Source organism: Semicossyphus pulcher, unplaced genomic scaffold (genome assembly GCF_022749685.1).
Source record: "Semicossyphus pulcher isolate SPU_LCO1_2020_fin unplaced genomic scaffold, fSemPul1.0.p SCAF_11, whole genome shotgun sequence".
Taxonomy (NCBI): domain Eukaryota; kingdom Metazoa; phylum Chordata; class Actinopteri; order Labriformes; family Labridae; genus Semicossyphus; species Semicossyphus pulcher.
The window spans coordinates 9,683,935-9,704,505 of NW_027211615.1; the positions used below are offsets into that span (position 1 = coordinate 9,683,935).

Sequence of the window (20,571 nt, forward strand, 5' to 3'; positions counted from 1 at the left end):
TTCCTTCGGGATTAATAAAGTCTATTCTATTCTAAAATATGTCTTAATTTAAATTAATGCTTATTGGATATAGGTTATTTATATTTTTGGACAATGTTGACTCAGTAACAGCTAAATGCGAAAACAATGTATCGAGTACGGGATATGTTTTAATAACCGGAAGCTCCATAATAAAAGTCGCGTTAAATAATAAATAAAAATCCGGTCATTCATCATCATGCAGTTACATTTGGGTTGATTTTGGCTGATCCTGGGTCGGGTGGGTCCTCGTGGTCCATGACCCTCCTCTACATAAGAAAAACCCATGAGATCCAATCACCTCTTCCTTTACAGACTGTGATCTCACCTCCCCATTTCCGATTGGATTGCTATATTTAGGAAACCACCCTGTGCTTTATAAAGAGATCGCAGCGGTTACCAGTAAAGGTTCTGGAGTTGGAAGAAGAGGTCGACTTACGGGAGGAGTCCGTCGAGTTTCATTTTGAGTATAAAAGCAGTTAGAGCGCGTGCAACGGGAACATTTTGTCTTTTTGATGCCAGAATTGAGCGCGAGCTAGGAAAAAGGCAGTCATGGCAGACATACGCAAGAAACTTGTCGTGGTGGGGGACGGCGCATGTGGGAAGACATGTCTACTGATCGTGTTCAGCAAAGACGAGTTCCCCGAGGTGTATGTTCCGACTGTGTTTGAGACATATGTGGCGGACATTGAAGTAGACAACAAGCAGGTCCAGCTGGCTCTGTGGGACACAGCTGGACAGGAGGACTACGACCGGCTGCGCCCACTCTCCTATCCGGACACCGATGTCATTCTGATGTGCTTCTCCGTGGACAGCCCTGACTCGTTGGAAAACATCCCTGAAAAGTGGGTCCCTGAGGTGAAACACTTTTGTCCTAATGTGCCAATAATATTAGTGGCCAACAAGAAAGATCTGCGTAACGACGAGAACGTAAAGAACGAGCTGTCCCGGTTGAAGCTGGAGCCAGTGAAAGCAGAGGATGGCCGGGCCATGGCCATGCGCATTGGCGCATATGACTATTTGGAGTGCTCTGCCAAAACCAAGGAGGGGATCTGGGAGGTATTCGAGACTGCAACACGGGCAGCCTTACAAAAACGAACAACGCCATCACAAGGTTGCCTTAAATGCTGTGTTTTGATGTGAATCGACGCTGTCTGGAGAGCTGTGACGCGCAGACGAGACGTTTCCACCGCTGGGAGCTGTGTCTGAACATGTATGGGCAAGTGACCATGGTTTGGATACACCCTTGTAATCAGACGACCCAGGTTGCTCTATAACAAATGACTGTAAACAAGCTGTTTTGAGGACACTCGATAATCATCTGATATCGGGGTGTTTGAGTGTGTGTGTGTGTGTGTGTCTGTGTATGAAATGCACTGGTTACAGCATGTTCTTTGTGGGTCACAGTCTGACTGACAGGTGGAAGGGTAAAAAGGACAATGGCTACACTTCAGTGGAAGCCTTATTTACCCACTTCTAATGTGGACATGGCCTTTGTAAAGGATCGCTTTCATGCCAAGATTTCAAATGCTCACTTTATTGTGTTTCAAAGTGTGTGCAGAGGCCACCGCCTCACTGCCAAGGTTATACTTTGTAATAAGCAAAGCAGAAAAAGAAATTGCACTTGTTATTTATGTCCACTTTGTATTGTAAAATTATACGTTTGGGAAATTGCACATCACCTGGGCACTACAGTTATTCACAGATCTTGTTTAAAGTATTATGAGGAAAAAGTCAGCTTAATTTAATGGCTAATGAAGCAGGTGGGGTAGTTTGAACCACATCCAAAAGGTATGTTGTTGACTCCACGGGTCTTATAGACTACACATTTGGCCAGGCTTGATAAGGGCTTACCATATTGTCCAGTGTAGTTTTGCACGTTTTCAGGTAGAGGTTTTGTTAGTTATGTGCACAGGCCAAGTAACCTTTTTATTTTATTTTAAAGTTTGCTAAGCATGCTTTTACCATAAACGTTATGCTTTCCGCTGACTGTAGTGGGAGGACATAGATTCTTCTGGACACTAATATATGAAAGAAAGTTACTAAGGTAGCCTGTAAATAGTGCAGCCGGTAAAGGACGGGGAAATGTTTTTCTCACAGAGCTTTCTCATGCAGCTCACCTGAACCAAACCATCTGAAGCACATACAGTATCTCACCATGACCTCTGAAATCCAGAAATGCTTGACATTTTGTATTTAATACAGCTTCATTTCAGTTATGTGGTTCATATTTTTAAAAGAAAAGATTAAGCATGTGAGATGGTCGAGCATGTGAGTGTTTTTGCTCAGTGAAACGCATTTTCTTAGAAAGTAAAAGAAGAGCGGGGCTTTGTCAGAGCTCTGTGAGCCAGATGCACACTCAAATATGGGATTAAGCCATCTGATGGCATTTTAAAATTTCAGTGGTTAAGTGTATCATATGTTACGTTTTTGAACCCCAATCTTTAATAATTACAGAAACATAAACACTAGACAAAAACTACATGTAAAATAGTGTTTTTTTTCTAACGTTAAAGGTTTGTTTACAGCAGTAAAACTGAATTGGGATTGTCAGAGAGACACAAATTACACTAAATGTCTTCCATTATGACTGTGAATGTACCTCAAATTTGTCAAACTCATTGTTGAAGCTTTGAAGTTAGCAACAGCAATCAATGTATTTGAGCTTATTTTTCATACTTGTGTAATAAATTCAGCTCATGTTTAATCTATTTCTCCACTAAAGTGTTTTACTGTCCTCGTACTCAATGGTGGGAGTGCTCATTTTAATGACAGCTATGAACATCGGTTACAGAGACTGTTGCTACACTGGGAATCTGGGGTAAAACCCTCGTGGAATTCACAATGCCAGTTGTTCTTAAAGTGATAACTGGACGCAGAAAAAGTTTGCCTTCAACATGTCATTTTTATTTGGTCCGATAGGCAACCACAGTAAATTTAAATCTGAGTTTAAAAGAGAAACGTTGATATATCCAGCCAGAGTTACAACGGTGTAAAAGTCACATTCCTGCCTGCCGTCTGTTGCTGGGCTTTTTGCTGACTTACTGCACAGGAATGCATTGTGCTGGACTGGTTAATTTTCCCACACTGGCCCCCCTCATGTGCCTCTGATTCCCAATGCTGCTGGGGTATTATTCACTCATCAGACAGCACAGTTTTCATGTTTTTCTTCATTTACTTTTCTTAGAAGGAGGAAAAACTGTGGAATTATGGAGAAGAAAAATGCTGACGATGTGCCAAATTTGTTTGTTAAGAATTTATCAAATGATGACCACAATAATGTAATGAGGTAATGCCTAAGTTTGAATGGAACAATGGGAATATTTGTGAGGAAAAACAAGGCAGAATGTAAGGGAACAAGCGGTACTGTTTTGGCAAAGTCAATAAACGAATCAATGTGTGTCACCAGCTCTACTCTTCCATTATTTTGCCTCATTTTCTTCCACGAAAGACAGTTGCTCATTGTGGTGTTGCAGCTGACATTAGTTTGGATACACTTGGAAAAAAATATCACAAATCTACCTTAAATTATATGAACTTTGGGCTTTTATTTTGCAGATACATTTAGCATAAAATATAATATAGGCCTTATGATCAATGGTTATGTACAATTTGGGGTAGTTGTACTAGACTACTTCCAATCTTTAATACTACATACCTAATAAATATTGTACTTATTACGCATCTTAGTCGCCCTGATGGTTGCTATGGTTAGAAAATGCTTTGCTGATTATCGTTTTATACAAAACATATAATTTGCTAATAAAATATGATGTATACTAATATAATTAAGTACCAAGCAGTGTGTACAAAGTTGAAAACAGCTCCACCTAAGCTAGCTACAACAATAACATTCTGCTTAAATAGTCATATTATGTAATATTTCCATGTAACAGTTACAGGGGCCTTTTACATTTCATACTTTTAGTACATGTAGTTCATAACACTTACATACCATTTGTTAAGTAAAACTGTAAAAGCATTTTTAAAGAAGTAATATAAACTGTTTTATACCAACATTGCTTATGATTACACATAGCCAAAACCTGTCATTGGAAAAAAAATATTCATGTATTCCAAAGGTTGGGTAAACTTTTAGACTTGCTATTGTTCACAACTGTCAAACTGGTTCTATTCTCGTTTTCTTTGTTTTATTATGATAAAAGAGCCTGTGTGTCAAAGAGGCTATTTGTGTCTTTGCTAAATTTAGACCTGAGGATATAAATGACTCATGGGCATATGACGGGGGTGTAAAGTGAGTTTTTTATTTTTTTATTTTAAGGAATTATACCATATTGTTTCTGTGTTCAGTTAGCTGTTTTTGAATGAAAAACTGAACAAAACTATATTTGTGTTTGAGGAAAGTAACATTGAGATAAACTAAAGTTCTAAGGAACATGCAAATGTATACACTTTAAAACCTTTTCTTATAATAAGCATGAAAAGCAGTTTGATTTTCAGATATTTCAGTAGTTATATAAAAGAGATATAGACAGAGATGTATGCAGTACAAACTGTCTTTATTGAAGGCCACATTTTGTTTTTTAAATAGGACAAGACACAAAGGGTCACAATAGGATCAGAACAACTGGGAGTCCACTGTGAAATAAACAATTACAATTTTGAGTATAGAGACACACACATGCTTAATGAATATTGTTAGTCCAGTTTTAATAGAACAGATTTACTGTAGTTTTACACAACAGATACAATCAATACAAACACTGTAAGCAATGGTCACTTAGTTTGGCATTTAGAATTTGGCAACAAATGGTAAAGGAATGTCAACCTCCATCTGTCTGTCACCTACTCTGACAAATTGTTGAACATTTTTGCTTTTCTCCTTAAGGGTTTTAATGACATTGTTGTGGAAAGTATTAACACGTTTTACCATTAGGTCAATCCAGGACTGGATATCAGCCTGAAGCTGTTCAGTGGACATGTCAGCCAAAATACTCTCAAGTTTTGCTCTCACAGCTTCAACATATTCCATCACAATTCTGCGGGCCTCTTCTACCTGCTTGGTAACATCAGCCAGGACTTGGGAGTTAATGGCATCAGTGTATACATCGGTCACAAAGGTGGAGAGCTTTTCTACATTCTGAGATTGAAGGGTAAGAAGAAACTTCTCACTTTGTGTGGTGGCAAACTGCACGAATTCAGAGAATTTGTTAATGATATCTTCCAGCTGGATTTCTCCCAGTTTCCTCACAGTGACAATCACTTGGTCCTGAATTTTCCTCAAAGCTACAAACAAGTCATCAAGAATTTCACTTCCTCTGACAACATGGTTAGAGCCAGGAATGGTGAATTCAATGGCATTGAAATAATCAAGGACTGTTGTAAACATGGTGTTAAAGTACTCTGGGATCTTCTGAACTGCCTCCACAGATACATCGGCGACAAAAGCACTGAATGTCTCGTAAACCTCAAGCCCAGACAGCCTCTCTTCATACCCAGGGATCTGGAACTTGGTTTCTCTCAGGAATTTAACAACAGCATCAAGAACTAGTTCAACTTTCTTTTGGTACTCTTTGAGGATCAAAATGGTGTTATCTGTGACAGTTGTCATAATACCGGAAGGATTAACACTGGCCATGTTCTCAACAGCCCTCTTGAACATCACTTTGCCCTGCTCTTTAGCCTGTTCGAAAGAACCCTCAAGGCTTCTGGCATGTCTGTAGATTTTTTCATATGTCATGACAGCAGGATCAGACACCATTTCAATGACTGTGGGCACCTGTTCCTTCATTCGCAGCATCATCTCGTAGGGCATCTCCATATTCCAGGTTGTCTGAAGGTTCAGCTTCTCTGAGTTCATCACAGACATCTTCAGACCCAAGATATCAATGTCTGTTGTTGGTTCAGACTGTTGGGAACATGAAAAAATAAAGAATTATTACTGAAATATAAATACCATTCACACTAAAATCACATTCAAAGGTAATTATTAACCAATTACGTAAACAAAAGGTCTCTTACCGGGTAGCGACCATAGAGTCTTGCTTTCACTTGTGCTGGGCGCTTGGTCTGCATCTGAAGTGCGATGAGTCCTGCTGTTGGAGTGGACATAGAGACAACGAGGCCTTCTTCTGGACTTCCAGTAATCTCCTGGTAGATATTCATAGTCTGGGCAAGTAGATTAACCTTTGCTGAATTGGTGATTGAGGTATCCACTCTTTCATAACTTAAGGTGATAGTGCTCTCATGGTTTCCCTCAAGCATTGCATGTTTTACAGCCAGGGCAGAGGACATTTTAATTCCATGGTCCATGTTCACATTGGTGTTGCCCTCAATCTTTCCAGTCAGGATCTCACATTCAGAGGTGGAGGAAGCATCAAGTTTGACGATGAAGTTGTCCTGGTTGAGGATGCTGGCGTCAGTTTTGAGCGTGATCATTGCTGTTTTCATGGAGAACTCATAAGTCAGATCACCCATTACAGGGATGTTGATGCTCTGTATTTGGGGCAGAGTGATTTCTGGAAGCGTGAGCTTGCTGAGGGCAGATGGGACATGCATAGTAGGCATTGTGACAAGACTGGTGTCGGGCAGGGGAATGCTGAACGTAGACACCTCAACATTCATCACTGGGACTTTGAAGGCAGGGACAGTGATGGTTTTGGGCAACTTAATGCTGTATCTCTCATACTGATCCCTCCCTTTGTCATAAAATGTAGCCAGAACTGCAGCAGCCTTATCCTTGCCAATGACCATGTTCTTGTGTAGGGTCTTGATGCCATTGTTGATTAGCTCATCATTAATGTAAATAGTGAACATCACAGGGTTCTTCATGTACTTCAGCTTGGACTTCATGTCAAATGTCTGTTGAGTTGTGATCAGGAGATTGGCCATACCAGAGTCTTCCCACAGTGAGAAGTCTTCCACTCTTGGTGTCTTCATACCAACAAATGGCACAGTTATTTCAGGAATGGTGATAGGCTCCTTCAGTACATCCAGATTTGCTTCTCCATTAATCTGGGAAAAGATGTTTATTTCGCTATCACCATTATCCATGCTGAAGTAATGGGAGTATTTGAACTGGTTGAATCTAGCAAGACCTGTCCAGCTAGCTTGCTGCACCTCAGAGTTAAGGACCAGATTGATGTCATTCTGCAGGTCAATCTTTCCGGACATTTTGAATGGAAGGGCAACCTTTGCATTTCCCTTGTTGCTGGTGTCAAAGGTAAGCTCACTAGGCGTGACCATAGCCAGGACGGAGCTTGAGAGAGTTCCCTCAACCTGTCCGGTTAGCTCTGCATTGTGAGAGGCGGTGAAATCAATTTTCATGTCTTCAACCTTAGCTTGGAACTTGACCTCTGCAACACTACCCTTCATGACAGGTGTTTCTGTTTCAAACTTGGCATCAAAGATTATATGGCGGAAAATGCAAATGTCTGCAACCACATTCTGATTCATTTTGAAGTTGCTGCTGCCTGTTTCTCCAGTGAAGGTCACTTTAGCTGTGTGGAGATCCATGACCACCTCGATATCACTCTTGTGGGTTGCCTCATCTGAGAACTCCAGGACTGCATACTGTCCTTTGGCCACATTGTTAAAGGTCAGGGTTGCAGTGCCAGCCTCCAGCACGAAAACGCTCTTCTGGTTCATTGATGTTTTGCCAAAGCGGTTGATGTCATGTGAGAAGCTTGTCTCCATGTTGGCAGAAACTCCATTTTCCATGGCAAAGAATGCATTATTGACAAGCTCTGCAACGTAGATCTCAGTATTAACCTTTGCAGTAGTTTCAGCAGAAGCTTGAGCTGACAGGCCATAGAGAGTCACTGTTCCCTTGTGGTCAAGTGCAAAATTTGACTGGTCAACTTTGATGTTCTCAGAGATGGACAGGCGACTCATCTTGGGAGCAGATAAATGAGCACTGGCATCTACCATGAAGTCAAGCACTTTCAAGGTGGAGGAAGCCTGGGAGTTAAGGTTCATTTTAAACTCTGGTGTGACTGATGTAGTTGTTGTGTTCTCCAGGTCAGCAGTGGTCCTGAGATTGTAATGAGGTGAGACAACTTTGAACTCTCCGTAGAGTTTTCCAAAGCAGGGAATCTTGCTCATATCTAGCACTTTCTCTTTCAACTCCATTGTGAATGTGTCATAATCAAAAGATTTGATTTTCTGGACCATTCTCACGAAATAGTCACTCATGTCATCAATCAGCTGTTTGAAGTCAAAGGAAAAGAGTTCATTCACAAGTTCCTGTACAGGTACCATAACTCTTTTGAGCATAGGCTGGATGTCAATTGACCTTAGAACAGCAAATGCAGACTGGATCTTTTCCCTCACCTGATACTGCTTCATAATTTTAACAACCTCATCCATTACGGCCCCAATCATTTTCTCGACCTCGTAGCTAGAGAGGATTTCTTCAACCTTGGCATAAATTACATTGAACTTGTTGGCGATGTTGTGCTCCTTGATCCAACCCATAATAGTGTCTTTTACTGATTTCAAAACATTCACGACCTGTTCTGTTGGCAACTTGGCTGTCAGGTTGGTCAAAACGTTTTCAATTGAGGTGATAAACTTTCTCAGGTCTTGAACAAAGAGGTTGAAGTCAAAGGTGTCAATGACCTCCTTCAGCTCTGTAATTTTGTTCTGAAACTTGGTGCTGATCTCATACTTGGTGTTGATATCTTTCAGCATCTCAATGCTCTGATCCATCAGGGTCATCATTGTGGTCTTCATGTTTTCGATAAAGGTGGGCAGATGCTCAATGAATGGGATCTGGAGGAAGTGGCTTTCACTATTTTTGTCATATTTCACAAATCCAGAGACTGCGTAATTTTCACTGGCCTCACTGAAGAGGGGGGTTGAGACTGCTCCTGTCATTTCAATACCCAGTCTCTCTGCACTGTTATAGGCACTCATTTCTTGATCAAAAGTGTGCTCATTTACTTTAGATGATACCTTCAGTGTGACACTTTGCTCCTGGAAGCTCAGCATGCTGTTGAACTTGTTGTTCATATTGGTCTTGATGGTGGGTCTGCCTTCCAGTTCGTGGGTGGTTGAAGCTCTGCACTCAAATGAATGTGTGAACAGCATGGGTTCTGCTTTCAGGAGAAACTTGCTGTAGAGTTCGCCACTCTGCTGTCCATACAGATACACTGTGCCATCTGAGTTGAAAATTGCATCAATGTTCAGAGTGAAGGGTGCAGCAACAGTTTTGACTGTGCTTGCCAGGCGAAGAGATGGTGAGTTGAAGTTTGCCACATTGTTGAACTTCATGGTCAGGCCAGCAACCTCCACGTCGGTGGTATGTGTCATGTGAGTGCCCAGGAGTTTACCATTGGTATTGCACTTGGCAGAGAGGGCCATATCAACAAACTTGATTTCATAAGTGTGCTTCAGTTCTTCCTCTGAGAAGACGCCTGTCATTGTTCCAGTCAGCTCCATGTTGTAGGGCTCTGCCTTGAACTGGGCATCATTCACAAAGTTAATCTCCATGATCTTCAGATCATTTTTCACCATAACTGAGGCAGTATAACGCTCCATGTTAACTGTGATGTCATGCATGTAGGAGTTTCTGCTGTTAAGGAAGTTGTCAGTTTTGGAATTGAGGGTGAAAGACCTCAGTGTAAGAGACAGTGAGTGGGTGTTTTCGGTCCTCATCTCGTTGAGAGATCCAATGATGTTGTTGGAGAGGACCAGGCCATTTTCATTCACTCTGAGGCTCATTCTGTTTCTTGTGTTGATGTCAAAGAGGTTACCCTTTAAGATGCCATTGAAATACACTTCTGTGCTTGCCATCTTACCCTCAACATTGAGCTCAGCTGTGTTCTCTTTAATGGCTCCCTTAGTGGTCAGAGACATGGTGGCACCAGCAGCGTCAACTCCACCATGGAAAACATTCTCAAAGGTCATTGGGCTGTGCTGGGCAGTTGTTGTACAGCTGGTGGTCAGGCCATTCATGTTCAGGGCCAAGGTTGCCTTGTGAGAGGCAAGGCTTGAAAAGATGTTCAAGGAGGCATCAGCATTGATCTCGACGCCTGAGGGATTCATGGACCCAGTAAGCAAAGAGTAGGCACGGTTCTCTGTGTCATCAGCTTGATTCTCCATCCTAAGGACGACCTGGCCTTCAGAGGCAGAGAACTCGATCTGGCTGCGAAGCATTCGCTCATCAGCCTTGGTCACAGAGTCAGCCTGGGCGGTGAGCTTGACATCCTTGTAGCTAAGGCTCATCTTGGTGGTGTGCTTGATGGGGTCACTGTTCATGTTGGTGTTGGACTCAATCAGAAGTTCCTCATTAGCATATGATGCCTTGATCTTGTTCACAACCTTCAGGATTCCAGAGTTCACTCTCAGTGTACTCTCCAATCTTGCTTCTTTCTTTGCTGGCTCAACAGAGAAGGTGTGGAGATAGGTGGTGCTAGCAGTAATGGGTCCAACAGTCACACTTCCATCTGTGTTGATATCTCCAGAGAGCATGGTGGGGTCTAGGACGACCTGGGTGGTAATGGTCAGAGATGTGTCTAAACCAGCAGGAGCAGTGGCATACACATTGTATCTTCCTGTTGACATCACGTTGTCTGTGACAGCAATGGTTTCCTGCACATTAAAGCCTGTGTTCACGAGCATGTGTTTCAGGGAACCTTCAATGGCCATTTTCATTGTTTTCTCTGCTGTGTCTGTGATTGTTGTAGCTCCTTTAAAACAGATAAACAGTAAAATATTCATTATTAACATTGTTATTGTTTCTGTTGTGTTAAAAAAAACAAATGTAAAATTCTTCTATTCGTGAAAAGAAGAAAGATTAAATTACCCTCTGCTGAAAAGGCGAGAAGATCGATTGGACTGTCAGCCATGATGTTAAACTTTGCCATGTAGCTAGGAGACTCGGCAGTGTTGTTACCAGCAGACACAATTGCCTCCCAGTTATAATAGTTGCTGTTGACCTTGGAGGACACTTCCAACGTTCCCATCAGAGGCAGGGTAAGATCATATTCAGAGGGGATGGTGAAAGTGGGCATCTTGATCTCCTTTGAGGCAACCTCCATGCCCAGCTGAGGCATGGAAATGCGTGGAGAGGTGACCACTAAAGGAATCATAAGCTCCTCAGATGATTTGCCACCAAGAGGCAGAGGGAAGCTGATTGTCAAACGGTCCTGGTTGAACTGGTATTTGAATGTGCTTTCACTGGTGAAAGGATGAAAAGAGAAAATGTGTTAAATTCAAGTGAGTGAGTAAATGTGCGAGTACATTTTATTGAGTTATTATTTTACATGTTATCAGGAGAGAGCTGACATTTTCTAGTTATCCATATGAAAAAATATCATTAGATGTCAGGTTTACTTACAGGTTCATGAACAGGTTTTCTGGCATAGATGGCATTTCAATGTTGGCCATTTTGTTCCTTAGTGTCTCAACATAGGGGACATCAGTTGTGATCTTGTCCATCCAGATATTGCTGGCCTGTTAAAAAAGCATCACATTGCTTATGGTTAAGTCCTGAAAAACCATAACTAAGTCAAGGCCTACTTTAATAGTCAAAATGATTATATTCTTTTTACCTCAACTGCCTTGTCGAAGATATGACGCAGTTTCATGTCAGTCTTGACAACCTGCTGGTCCATGACATCCTCCCCAAACTGCACGAGCCAGGCCTGGAGGGCTTCGGTGTAAGGCACCAGGATCTTAGTATCAGCATTCATGTTGGACATCAGCTGCACCTCAGCCTGATCTTCACCTGGGATGAAAAGCATTCAGCATTTTAATTTTACACTGTGCTTGGAAAAATCCTTAATTCCTGAAATCTTTGAAGTCCATCCACACTATGTTATCTAACAGACATACCATATTTGAATGTGACTGCCTGAATGGAGGAAGTTTCTGGGAGCTTCACATCACTCTTGATCTCCATGGTGAGTCCATCAGCTTGGCTCATTGTGGCGGTGACGGAGGCATCGGTCTTAAGTGAGGGGACCAACAGCTGAACCTGCAGCATGCCATCAGTCATAGCCTGAAGCCTGTGTGGAAAAAAAACCCAATATAGATTTTTTTTAATAGTCTGTATCCAAACAAAACATTGCAGAAGAAGGTTTAAATGAGTACCTCACTTTAAGTAAGATACTATAAAATTATTGATAGTGTGTGTGTGGCAGGGTTGACTCACTTGGCACGGCCAATCAGAGAGATCTGTGGCACGTTCTTGTTGGAAATCTCAAGAGTAATGGATTTGCCCTTGGCACTGCTGTCGGTCATGCCAACCTTAATGCCGGCCTCAACATCAAAGTCAGGGATCTGGACTTGGGTGGTGAAGACATTCCTGTTCCTGTTGTATTTCATGGTGGCGGTAGCCTCAGTTGGCTGAGCACCTAAAGCCAGGCAATTGGAAAAAGTATAATTTATTATTCAAGTTATGAACCCAAAGAAATGAAAAAAGGGGGTTAAAAGTTGATATGTATATATATTTTTTTCCATCAAAGCAGCTCATACCCTCAGCTCTCAGGGCCAACTTCAAAGAATCGACCTTCTGGCGGCCATCCTTTCCTTCACTGAGGAGGTCGTAGGCGATGGTGGCTGTGTACTCAGAGACCTCTTTGGAGGGTTTGATGTTCACAGCAAACCTATAGAGAAAAGATTCTGATTAGTTTTTATATAAACTTTTTATGATATTTAACCATGTATGTACATTTCACAATTATTTGGTTCAACTTTGACTTCTTAAACTAAACAGTATTTTATTTCCTTACTTAATGGCGTACTGCTACATATAAACATACAAATCCAAAGCATGATACTGCCTTTATTTAGGATTAATAGATTACCGTGTATAATAACATGGCTAACTCATCTACTTTTCTACCATGCCTTAACAAATTAGTCCTATTCCAATCAACACTAGAAAATGGGACATGATTAAATCATAATTTCCTGGCCCCTAAACAACGATGATAACTCATTATGTTGCCATCGCTGATATTAAAATTGACAAAATAATCTTTTCTTGAAAGAACAACTCACTTAGTCTCTCCATTCAGGGGGAAGTAAGGAACATCAGTCCTAGCGCCAGTGTTAGCACGAGTTGTTTCGATGCAGTATCTGACTCCAGAGAAGAGAGTGTCACACCTGGCTTCGCCCTCTGTGTGTGGGATCACTGCAGCATAACCGCCGCCCACAATCTGCACTTTGTTGCTGTTTCGAAGAAAAACAAAGCAGAGTCAGTTTCTATGTTTTATGACTAAACAACACAGATGGCTTCTTTAAACATTTTAAAACTTGAGAACACCTAACTGTGACCTACTTCTGTTTTACAAAGGGAAAACACAAAACCCAATAAAACATTTACCATCTACTACTTCAGCGGAAAATAATGCGTTATTAGTTACCTGATGGTGAAGAGCCTTGTGGTGCCCTGTGGGGCAGGGATGGAAAGCTTGACCTCATTCTCCTCCATGGTGATCTTGGCATTGAGGGCGCTCTCATGGTACATGTTGGTGTGCATCTCAACAGCGGACACAACGAATTCAGGGACATGGACTCCCATCTGAGTCACAAACTCAACTCCGACAGAGGGCATGAACACCAGCTCCTTCTATGAAAGAAAAACAGATCATATAGAATTAAATATGTTGCTTTGATTTTTAAAAATCCAAAAAGAGCTACTGAATAATAATAGAACTATAATTTCCTTATTACTGGGAATAGGTTGGGGACAAAAGAATGACAGTTTACCATGTTTGGAGTCATGTGAAGACCTCCCTTTGCACCAGGAGTGAAGGTGCCAGACAGAGCGAATGTCAGAGGCAGACCAGTTGCTGTTGGCATCATGAACTTGTTGTCCATGAAGATGTAATGGGCGAAGAGCTCATTGTCAGTGCTGGACATCAGTTTAGCCATGACCTGATAGAAAGCATAAACAAGTCATTTCACTGCGGTACAGAAAGACAGTTGAAATCTTTTTGAACAGGCACTACTTCAAGTGGTTTAAACAGGAATACAGAACAGTACCTTGGTAGGAATGATCCTCATGAAGATTTCGGCATACATTATTGCGTTGTCAGCGATAAACCTCAGTTCACTGCCCTTGATGTATCCAAGCTCAGCTCCCATGATCTTCAGGTAGGCCATGGCCTCTGGGGACTCCTGGCTCTGCAGATCCTTAACCAGCTTGTTGAAGTTGCGGGCAACTTCTCTCACAAGATTCTCGGGAACCTTTGGAAAAAGTTGTATTAGTAGGGAAGGCATCAGTGGAAATAACATAATTTAGAATAAGAGTGGTAAGCATAAGTCATTTTACAGGAAATGTACCTTATTTCCTTCTGTTTCCATGGGAGCAACCCATTTCCTCAGCACTTCTCTGATCTTTGGTGGCATCTTGTCATCAGCCCAGTACAGAGCCTTGGACAGAGTGTCGGGGAAGAAGCCGTTCTTTCCAAACAGAGCATCAATAGTTGGCTCAAAGCCCTTTCCTTCCATGCCAATCTGTTAGAGAAATAGAGAGAGTTAAGTGTGTTAGCGTCTGAATCTGGTTCTACTGTTATTAATAGAAAATCTCTGCTAGTTAGTCCAGTAAGCTTAAAGCAAAAAAAAATCAGATTATGATCTATGGTATTACATACCTCCCAAATGTCCATGTTGTATCCAAAAACTTTCAGGGTAGTCTCAAGCAACACCTCTCTTGGCAACTGGCTGCTGGGATCAAAGACAATGTTGCCCTGGATGCCGCTCAGCTTGTAGTTGCGAGACTTTGTGGCGAATTCACTGTGTGCAACAACCTCAGTGTCCTGCAGAGCGTCCACTATCCTTCCACGAAGACTGGGGTGGTAATGAAATAAAAACAATCAGCTGAATATCAGTAGTTGAGTTTTCAAATCAGATTTTTTTTAACTTAAAATCGAGCTTTAATTGTGCAGTTAAAATGTATTTAATTCTTACTTCTGTGTGTCTGAATCAGTGGAGGAAATGATGTTGTAGATGTGGGAGGTCACAAAGGACTTGATCTGCATGTTCTGCTCCGTCGTCAGCAGCTTCTTCATCACCTCAATGTCGCTCTCCTGGGGATTCCTCATCAGGATCAGGTAAGCTGCCAGGCGCTTCTGCACAGCACCCTTGGGGTACTGGCTGACTCTCTGCAGGTTGGAGCGAACCTGGACAGAAAAGAAACAGTTACTCTTTTGAGACTGTATTTTAAAACTCCGCACTTTATCAGTGGAGAAATAGGATGCTTTTTATCTATGAAACGAGATGATGGTTACCTCATCTGTCACAGACATGCGTCTGAAAGCCTGGATGGCAGCCAGCTGCACGGACAGGGTGGTTGCAGGCTGTCTCATGCACTTCAGCAGGGTGGTCTTCACGGCTGGGTCAGCAGCCTCCATAGCATCTCCCATGTTTCCAACAACCTGGATTGAAAATAATAGACAATTAGGAAAAACAGAGAACTAGATGTAGCCATTAAACAGTTAAACTTTTATAAGTGGTGGTTGTTTATAGCTGAAAACCTACTCTCAAGGTCAGGAAGGTCAGATCTTTCTCTCCGGGGCAATCTGCGCCCAGAAGGGAAGCCATGAACTCAGAGACAGCGGTGATCTCAGGGGTGAGACCCTCAGCCTGGTGCAGTCTATAGAAAAAGTCAGACATTAGTGATTAACACCAGAAACCACCACTTACTGCTCAGAATTAAAAAAAAATGTATAAACAGGTTTACTTACTTCCTGACTGCATTGCTCAGGGCGTACATGATGGGTTTGCTCTGCTTGTACTGAGCCATAGCCAGCAGGTCCTTCACCATGAGGCGGGAGGGGTTGGGCAGCAGTCCCAGGGCGTAGACGGCAGCATCGACCTCAAGAGCACCATCGTCAAAGGTCCTGAGAACCTTCAGCATGGCGCTGGTGCACTCTGGGGTGCCGCACTGAGCCAGAGCTTGGAATGTCAGAGCGCCGGACACGTCAATCATCATCTCGGTAGCAGATCCAAGGACGTCGACGTTCAGGCCGCGCAGCTCGGACACCAGCTTGTGGAAGAGGGTGGCGCGCTCATCGCCCTGAGGGGTCTCGGAGAGAGTGTTCAGCTGCTTCATGGTGATCATGGCAGCCTCGCTGGTCTGCACAGGGGACTTGTCGTCAACAACGTCCATGGCCAGATTCTTGATGTTGTCCTCATCTGTACAGAGGTGATCACAAACAGTTAGAAGATGCAGAAACATTCGACATATGGAGCAAATTTCATTATTTAAGTCTTTTTTTTAACACTCACTGCGGTCAAAGATTCTGTCATTGATCTTGGTGGTCTCCCTCAGAGTCACAGTCTGCTTCACCAGAGTAGAGATTCCATATTCGTTCCTGTTCGCAGAGAAAAATGGACTTAATTACAACTCTATTTGTCACTTATATGGACCAGTCAGGGGATCAAAAACCATGAAATACATATTAAATTCAAACAAATATTCATATCCAGCACAAAATCACTCACAAGAATAGCAAAATATTTATCTAAAGGTTTTGTCGATCAAGAAACAAGCCTTCATTTAAAGTTGTCATTTTTTCCTCTAGAGATCAGGATGTTTTACTGTCTGCACACATTTTTTGGAACGTTTAAAACACTTTGTAAATTAGATTCTTCATCATTTAGTGGATACTGTATATTGTTTGTAAACTCACTTGTGGGACAGGGGCAGGAAGATGTGTTTCTCCATGCATGTTCCGCTGGTCATGTGCTTCTTCTGGTTGTCAAACTTGTAGTCGCAAGTCTGGGAGCTGCTGATCATCTTGGACAGAGGCAAGTTCTGATGGCAGAAAGACAATACAATATTTTAAGGATCTATTTGATGTTTTCTGTCTGTTAAACCATAAAAAATACTCAAAAATGATACTATGCAGCGAAGAGGTTTGAATCTTCCTCTTAGAACTGAGTGCTGTAACTTAGTTTTTAAATCCTACACCCAATCTAACAACCCTTGGCTCTAGCTTGTGATGGTGACAGTATTAATCTCTCACCATGCCGGTGATGAGGGCCAGGGGGCTGGTGTGCTGCCTGCGAGCGAAGAACATGTCACATTTGGAGAGATCCCTGCTGACAGTCACATCGGTGGCGATGTCCTCTCTGGCGTTGACGGTGAAGTCGGTGGGGCACACTCCGTGCACGGTGGACTGAAAATGACGAGAGGCATCATCAACAAAGAGGACGTTGGAGACAAGAGCCTGGTTGGTAAACATGTTTTTTGTCCTTCAGCAATCTCCCTGAATTATCAATTGATCTGAAAGATTGCCCCCCTGTTATGAGAGTAGGTGAGGTCATTAGAAAGATAAACTTATCTAAGACTTTGACCTGCAGCTGAAGATAGTCAGAGGGAGAACATGATGTTACAGGAGGGCATTTATCACCTGTGTCTGGGGCAGCTTATCTCATTGTGCAACTTATTTATCTTTGCATGAGACTCAGACTCAGCTTTAAGACTGTGGCCTGAATTGATCCGGGGCGGCTGTAAATACTGACAAAACATAGATAAGGAAATTTTAAAAAAGTGAGCGTAGCTACCATTTTCTTGTTCCTCTCCTCTTCCATAACTGGCACGATGAGGGAAGAGACGATTCCCCTCTTGATGTTCAGGATGTTGACAGGCTCGTCATCCTCGGGGAAGAGTTTGACATTAAGCGCTCCTTCAACTGTGATCTTCAAGGCGTTCCTGTGAACAGATTACAAATATTTAGACCTATTCTTCCAAATTTTAGCCACTTCTGTGATCATTCAACAATACATGTTGGGATTCATGAAGAAGAAGGTGACTTACTTGTCCATGGCAGCTCTGAAAGCCTCAGCTCCTGGAGCAGGACGGTACAGTGAGTTCCCCTCTGCGTCCACATCAAAGATCTCACTGAGAGAGCATTCTGTGGTGCGCAGGATGAAGCTACAGGTCTGGGGCACATCAACCTCAACCTGTGCAGCAAATCAAACGTTTTTTTAATACTTTTGTTTCTTTTCATGGTTATGAGACTGACATGTTGGTAATGTTGTGTCAGCTTTTTTTAAGACATACTTTGCAGGAGACTTTGGGGCCGCTCTTCTTGTCGGTGGCTCCATTCACGCCGTTAAAGGTCTCAGCTTCGTAGTCATACACAAACCGCCTGAAGTTCTTGAATCTTTTGGACACTAAAAATGATTTAAAACATCAGTTAGAGCTCTGTAAGATTTATGTTTAAACACTGTGCAACCTCATGACTAATTCACACTCTATAAACATTTAAATGTTTTAGGCTTAAAACTTTGAAAACATAAGTAACACATGAGCTCATCAGGAAGGACTTAATATGGAACAATCCTTTTATTGTTCTGCATTTATTAAGTTCATTTAATGACATGTTATAAATGTCATAAACAGTCATTTATAAAACAGTTTAAAGACTCAAAAAGTAACTCACAAAAGCAAACTGGAGATTGTTCCTCAACACTTCCAACATCTTGTTCTGTAAAAGACAAAAAGACAAAATGTTTGCTTGACATTTTAAAAGACAAAAACTGTTCTAAAATGTAACTTAGCAGAAATAAAAACTTAAATTATATAATATTAGCTTTTTACAAGTATATTAAAAATAGCTTATTTGGGTTTTTTTTTAGCTCAAATTTGAATGGCCTCACAACTAAGCCAACTAGTCCAACAAATTAAAAGCTAAAGTTCAAACATGCAATTAAACATCACTGCAGTTATAACTTTGTCACATACAAAACAGCAACATCTTATAGGAAATTATCCACTTTTTTAAATCCAAAAACTAAATTTAAGTTAAAAAAAATGTAACTATTTCCATAAAATCTCAAGTTTCAAAACAAAAGAGCACAATACTTACGGGCTAGTGCGTATGTTCCCAGCAGCAGCAAAAGGCAAAGTTTGGTACCCCCCATGATGGGCTTAGTAAAGCTCCTTGAAGCTTTAAGGTAGGGAGAGTCTTCCGCTTTCAGTGAAGACTAATTCGAGTGCTTTCGTGCTCAAGCTTTTATAGTCCCCCAATCTTACTGTATGTGATTACTTGTAAATGTGTTGCCCTGGTTCCAAAGTCTGAGCCGTCCTTGTGGCAGGCCAAAGGTTCAAGCGTTTCACAAACTAAGACATGTCTGTCAGCACTGGGAGGGGGAGGTCTGTATGATTATGTCTTTTTCACTCATATCTTAGTTTTTTATTACATAAGGTTGTTTACTTCGGACATTAGGCTAATTTTGAGGTTATATTTAATGAAGAAATGCATTTTTCTTACCGTTATCTAAAAAGAAATAAATTCTAATCAGATGGATCTGATATAATAGCTCATATACCCTGAATCACTTAAGCTCAAAGGGCAGTGCGCAAATATACAAATTTAGTAGTATCAGTATAATTAAGGAATGTTTTTTACTCTTTTAATTGTGTCATTTTATTTTTTATATTTAATGTTTTCAAATTATGCGGGTTCAAGTCAGTCGAATGCAGTTTTGAATATTTCCGATTTGTGTTTTTTTGTTAGGGACAATCAATCAATATAAAATTAAGTAACCTACATACTCTGCAGCCCATCACTTCAAGTTTTTAGGCAAAAGGTTACACTATTAAAACCCCCAACACATGAAGGCCTCTTACAGAGAGTTAAGAAAAACCTTTGCCCCATGACTGCTGAACAATATGAATCATAATGACGCAGAATAGAAACCAGAGTCAGCTGCTGCTTCAGTTACGGTCTGTGTTATCACCATGTATTAGAGCATGTCTTAAAGCTGTTGCCTGTTTTATGGCACATACATAGTAAAATGTTATGGTTTATTCATGTCACAATGATCTTTACATGTCAAAATCACACACAATATTATAAAGCAGTTCATTAGGTATAATAGAAACCATTAATAATGGTTGCGTTCCATTTAAGAGTTCCACAATGTTTGTTTGTTATAACTTCCTGGTGGAAAGTCCCTGCCTCACGTACACACAATTGAATAGATATAACTAAACATAGGCAAGGAAAAGTCTTGTTATTTAAGGTCTGGTTTTTCAGATTTCCATCTGTGGAGAGCCACTATGCTCAAGATTCAGCATTTAAAGAGGAGGGAGTTAGCTAGGCTAATGTTGCTAACTGTTGCGCATTGAGGCTAGTTGCCTAAGCTCTGTCTTTATTAGCAGAACATTCGCTGAAACAAAGTCTTGTTTATAGGGGTGCCTGGTATTAATAAAAGGTCTGTTTTTTTTTTTTAGATATTACCATCTGTGGAGAGCCACCATGCTCAGGATTCAGGGTCTAAAGTGGAGGGAGTTAGCTAGGATTACATCGCTAACTGTTGCGCATTGAGGCTGGTTGCCAAAGCTCTGTGTTTATTTATGAAACATTGGCTGAAATGAAAATACTATAAATTAAAAATGAATGTCTGTGGTTTGAAAGTATTACTGAAGCTCAATAAGTTAAGTTTCGTTGGTGTCGGTGATGCTGCTGAAAATTGTGGTCGTTGTGTGTTGTGTTTAGTGCAGGTGTAGAGATGACGCTGTGGATTTGGTTTATGAAAGATGCTAGCAAAGCAACAAAGTACGTAGACCTAAAATAAGCAAAGAAGAAATATCAAATCGATCAAAGAAATGTGTGTAACTGTGTA

General features: G+C 41.4%; 2 protein-coding genes across 2 annotated transcripts; one reads left to right on the forward strand and one right to left on the reverse strand.

Moving 5' to 3' along the window:
* Window positions 1-437: 437 nt before the first annotated feature.
* Window positions 438-3,419, forward strand: LOC138614060 (rho-related GTP-binding protein RhoB). Its single transcript, XM_069687346.1, has one exon. The coding sequence runs from the start codon at window positions 571-573 to the stop codon at window positions 1,159-1,161; it is 591 nt and encodes a 196-aa protein (XP_069543447.1). The 5' UTR covers window positions 438-570; the 3' UTR covers window positions 1,162-3,419.
* A 1,352-nt stretch (window positions 3,420-4,771) lies between these two features.
* Window positions 4,772-18,864, reverse strand: LOC138613918 (apolipoprotein B-100-like). Its single transcript, XM_069687331.1, has 26 exons — window positions 18,810-18,864; window positions 18,384-18,428; window positions 18,002-18,114; window positions 17,756-17,901; window positions 17,503-17,650; window positions 16,962-17,114; window positions 16,626-16,750; window positions 16,222-16,307; window positions 15,678-16,128; window positions 15,472-15,586; window positions 15,222-15,368; window positions 14,902-15,113; window positions 14,586-14,781; window positions 14,275-14,448; window positions 13,975-14,178; window positions 13,699-13,866; window positions 13,353-13,558; window positions 12,988-13,158; window positions 12,460-12,590; window positions 12,137-12,338; window positions 11,818-11,990; window positions 11,535-11,710; window positions 11,321-11,436; window positions 10,787-11,160; window positions 6,001-10,670; window positions 4,772-5,887 (listed from the first exon to the last, which is right to left on the reverse strand). Exons 1-26 carry the CDS (start codon window positions 18,862-18,864, stop codon window positions 4,772-4,774), a joined length of 9,873 nt encoding a protein of 3,290 aa, XP_069543432.1.
* Between the last annotated feature and the right edge of the window lie 1,707 nt (window positions 18,865-20,571).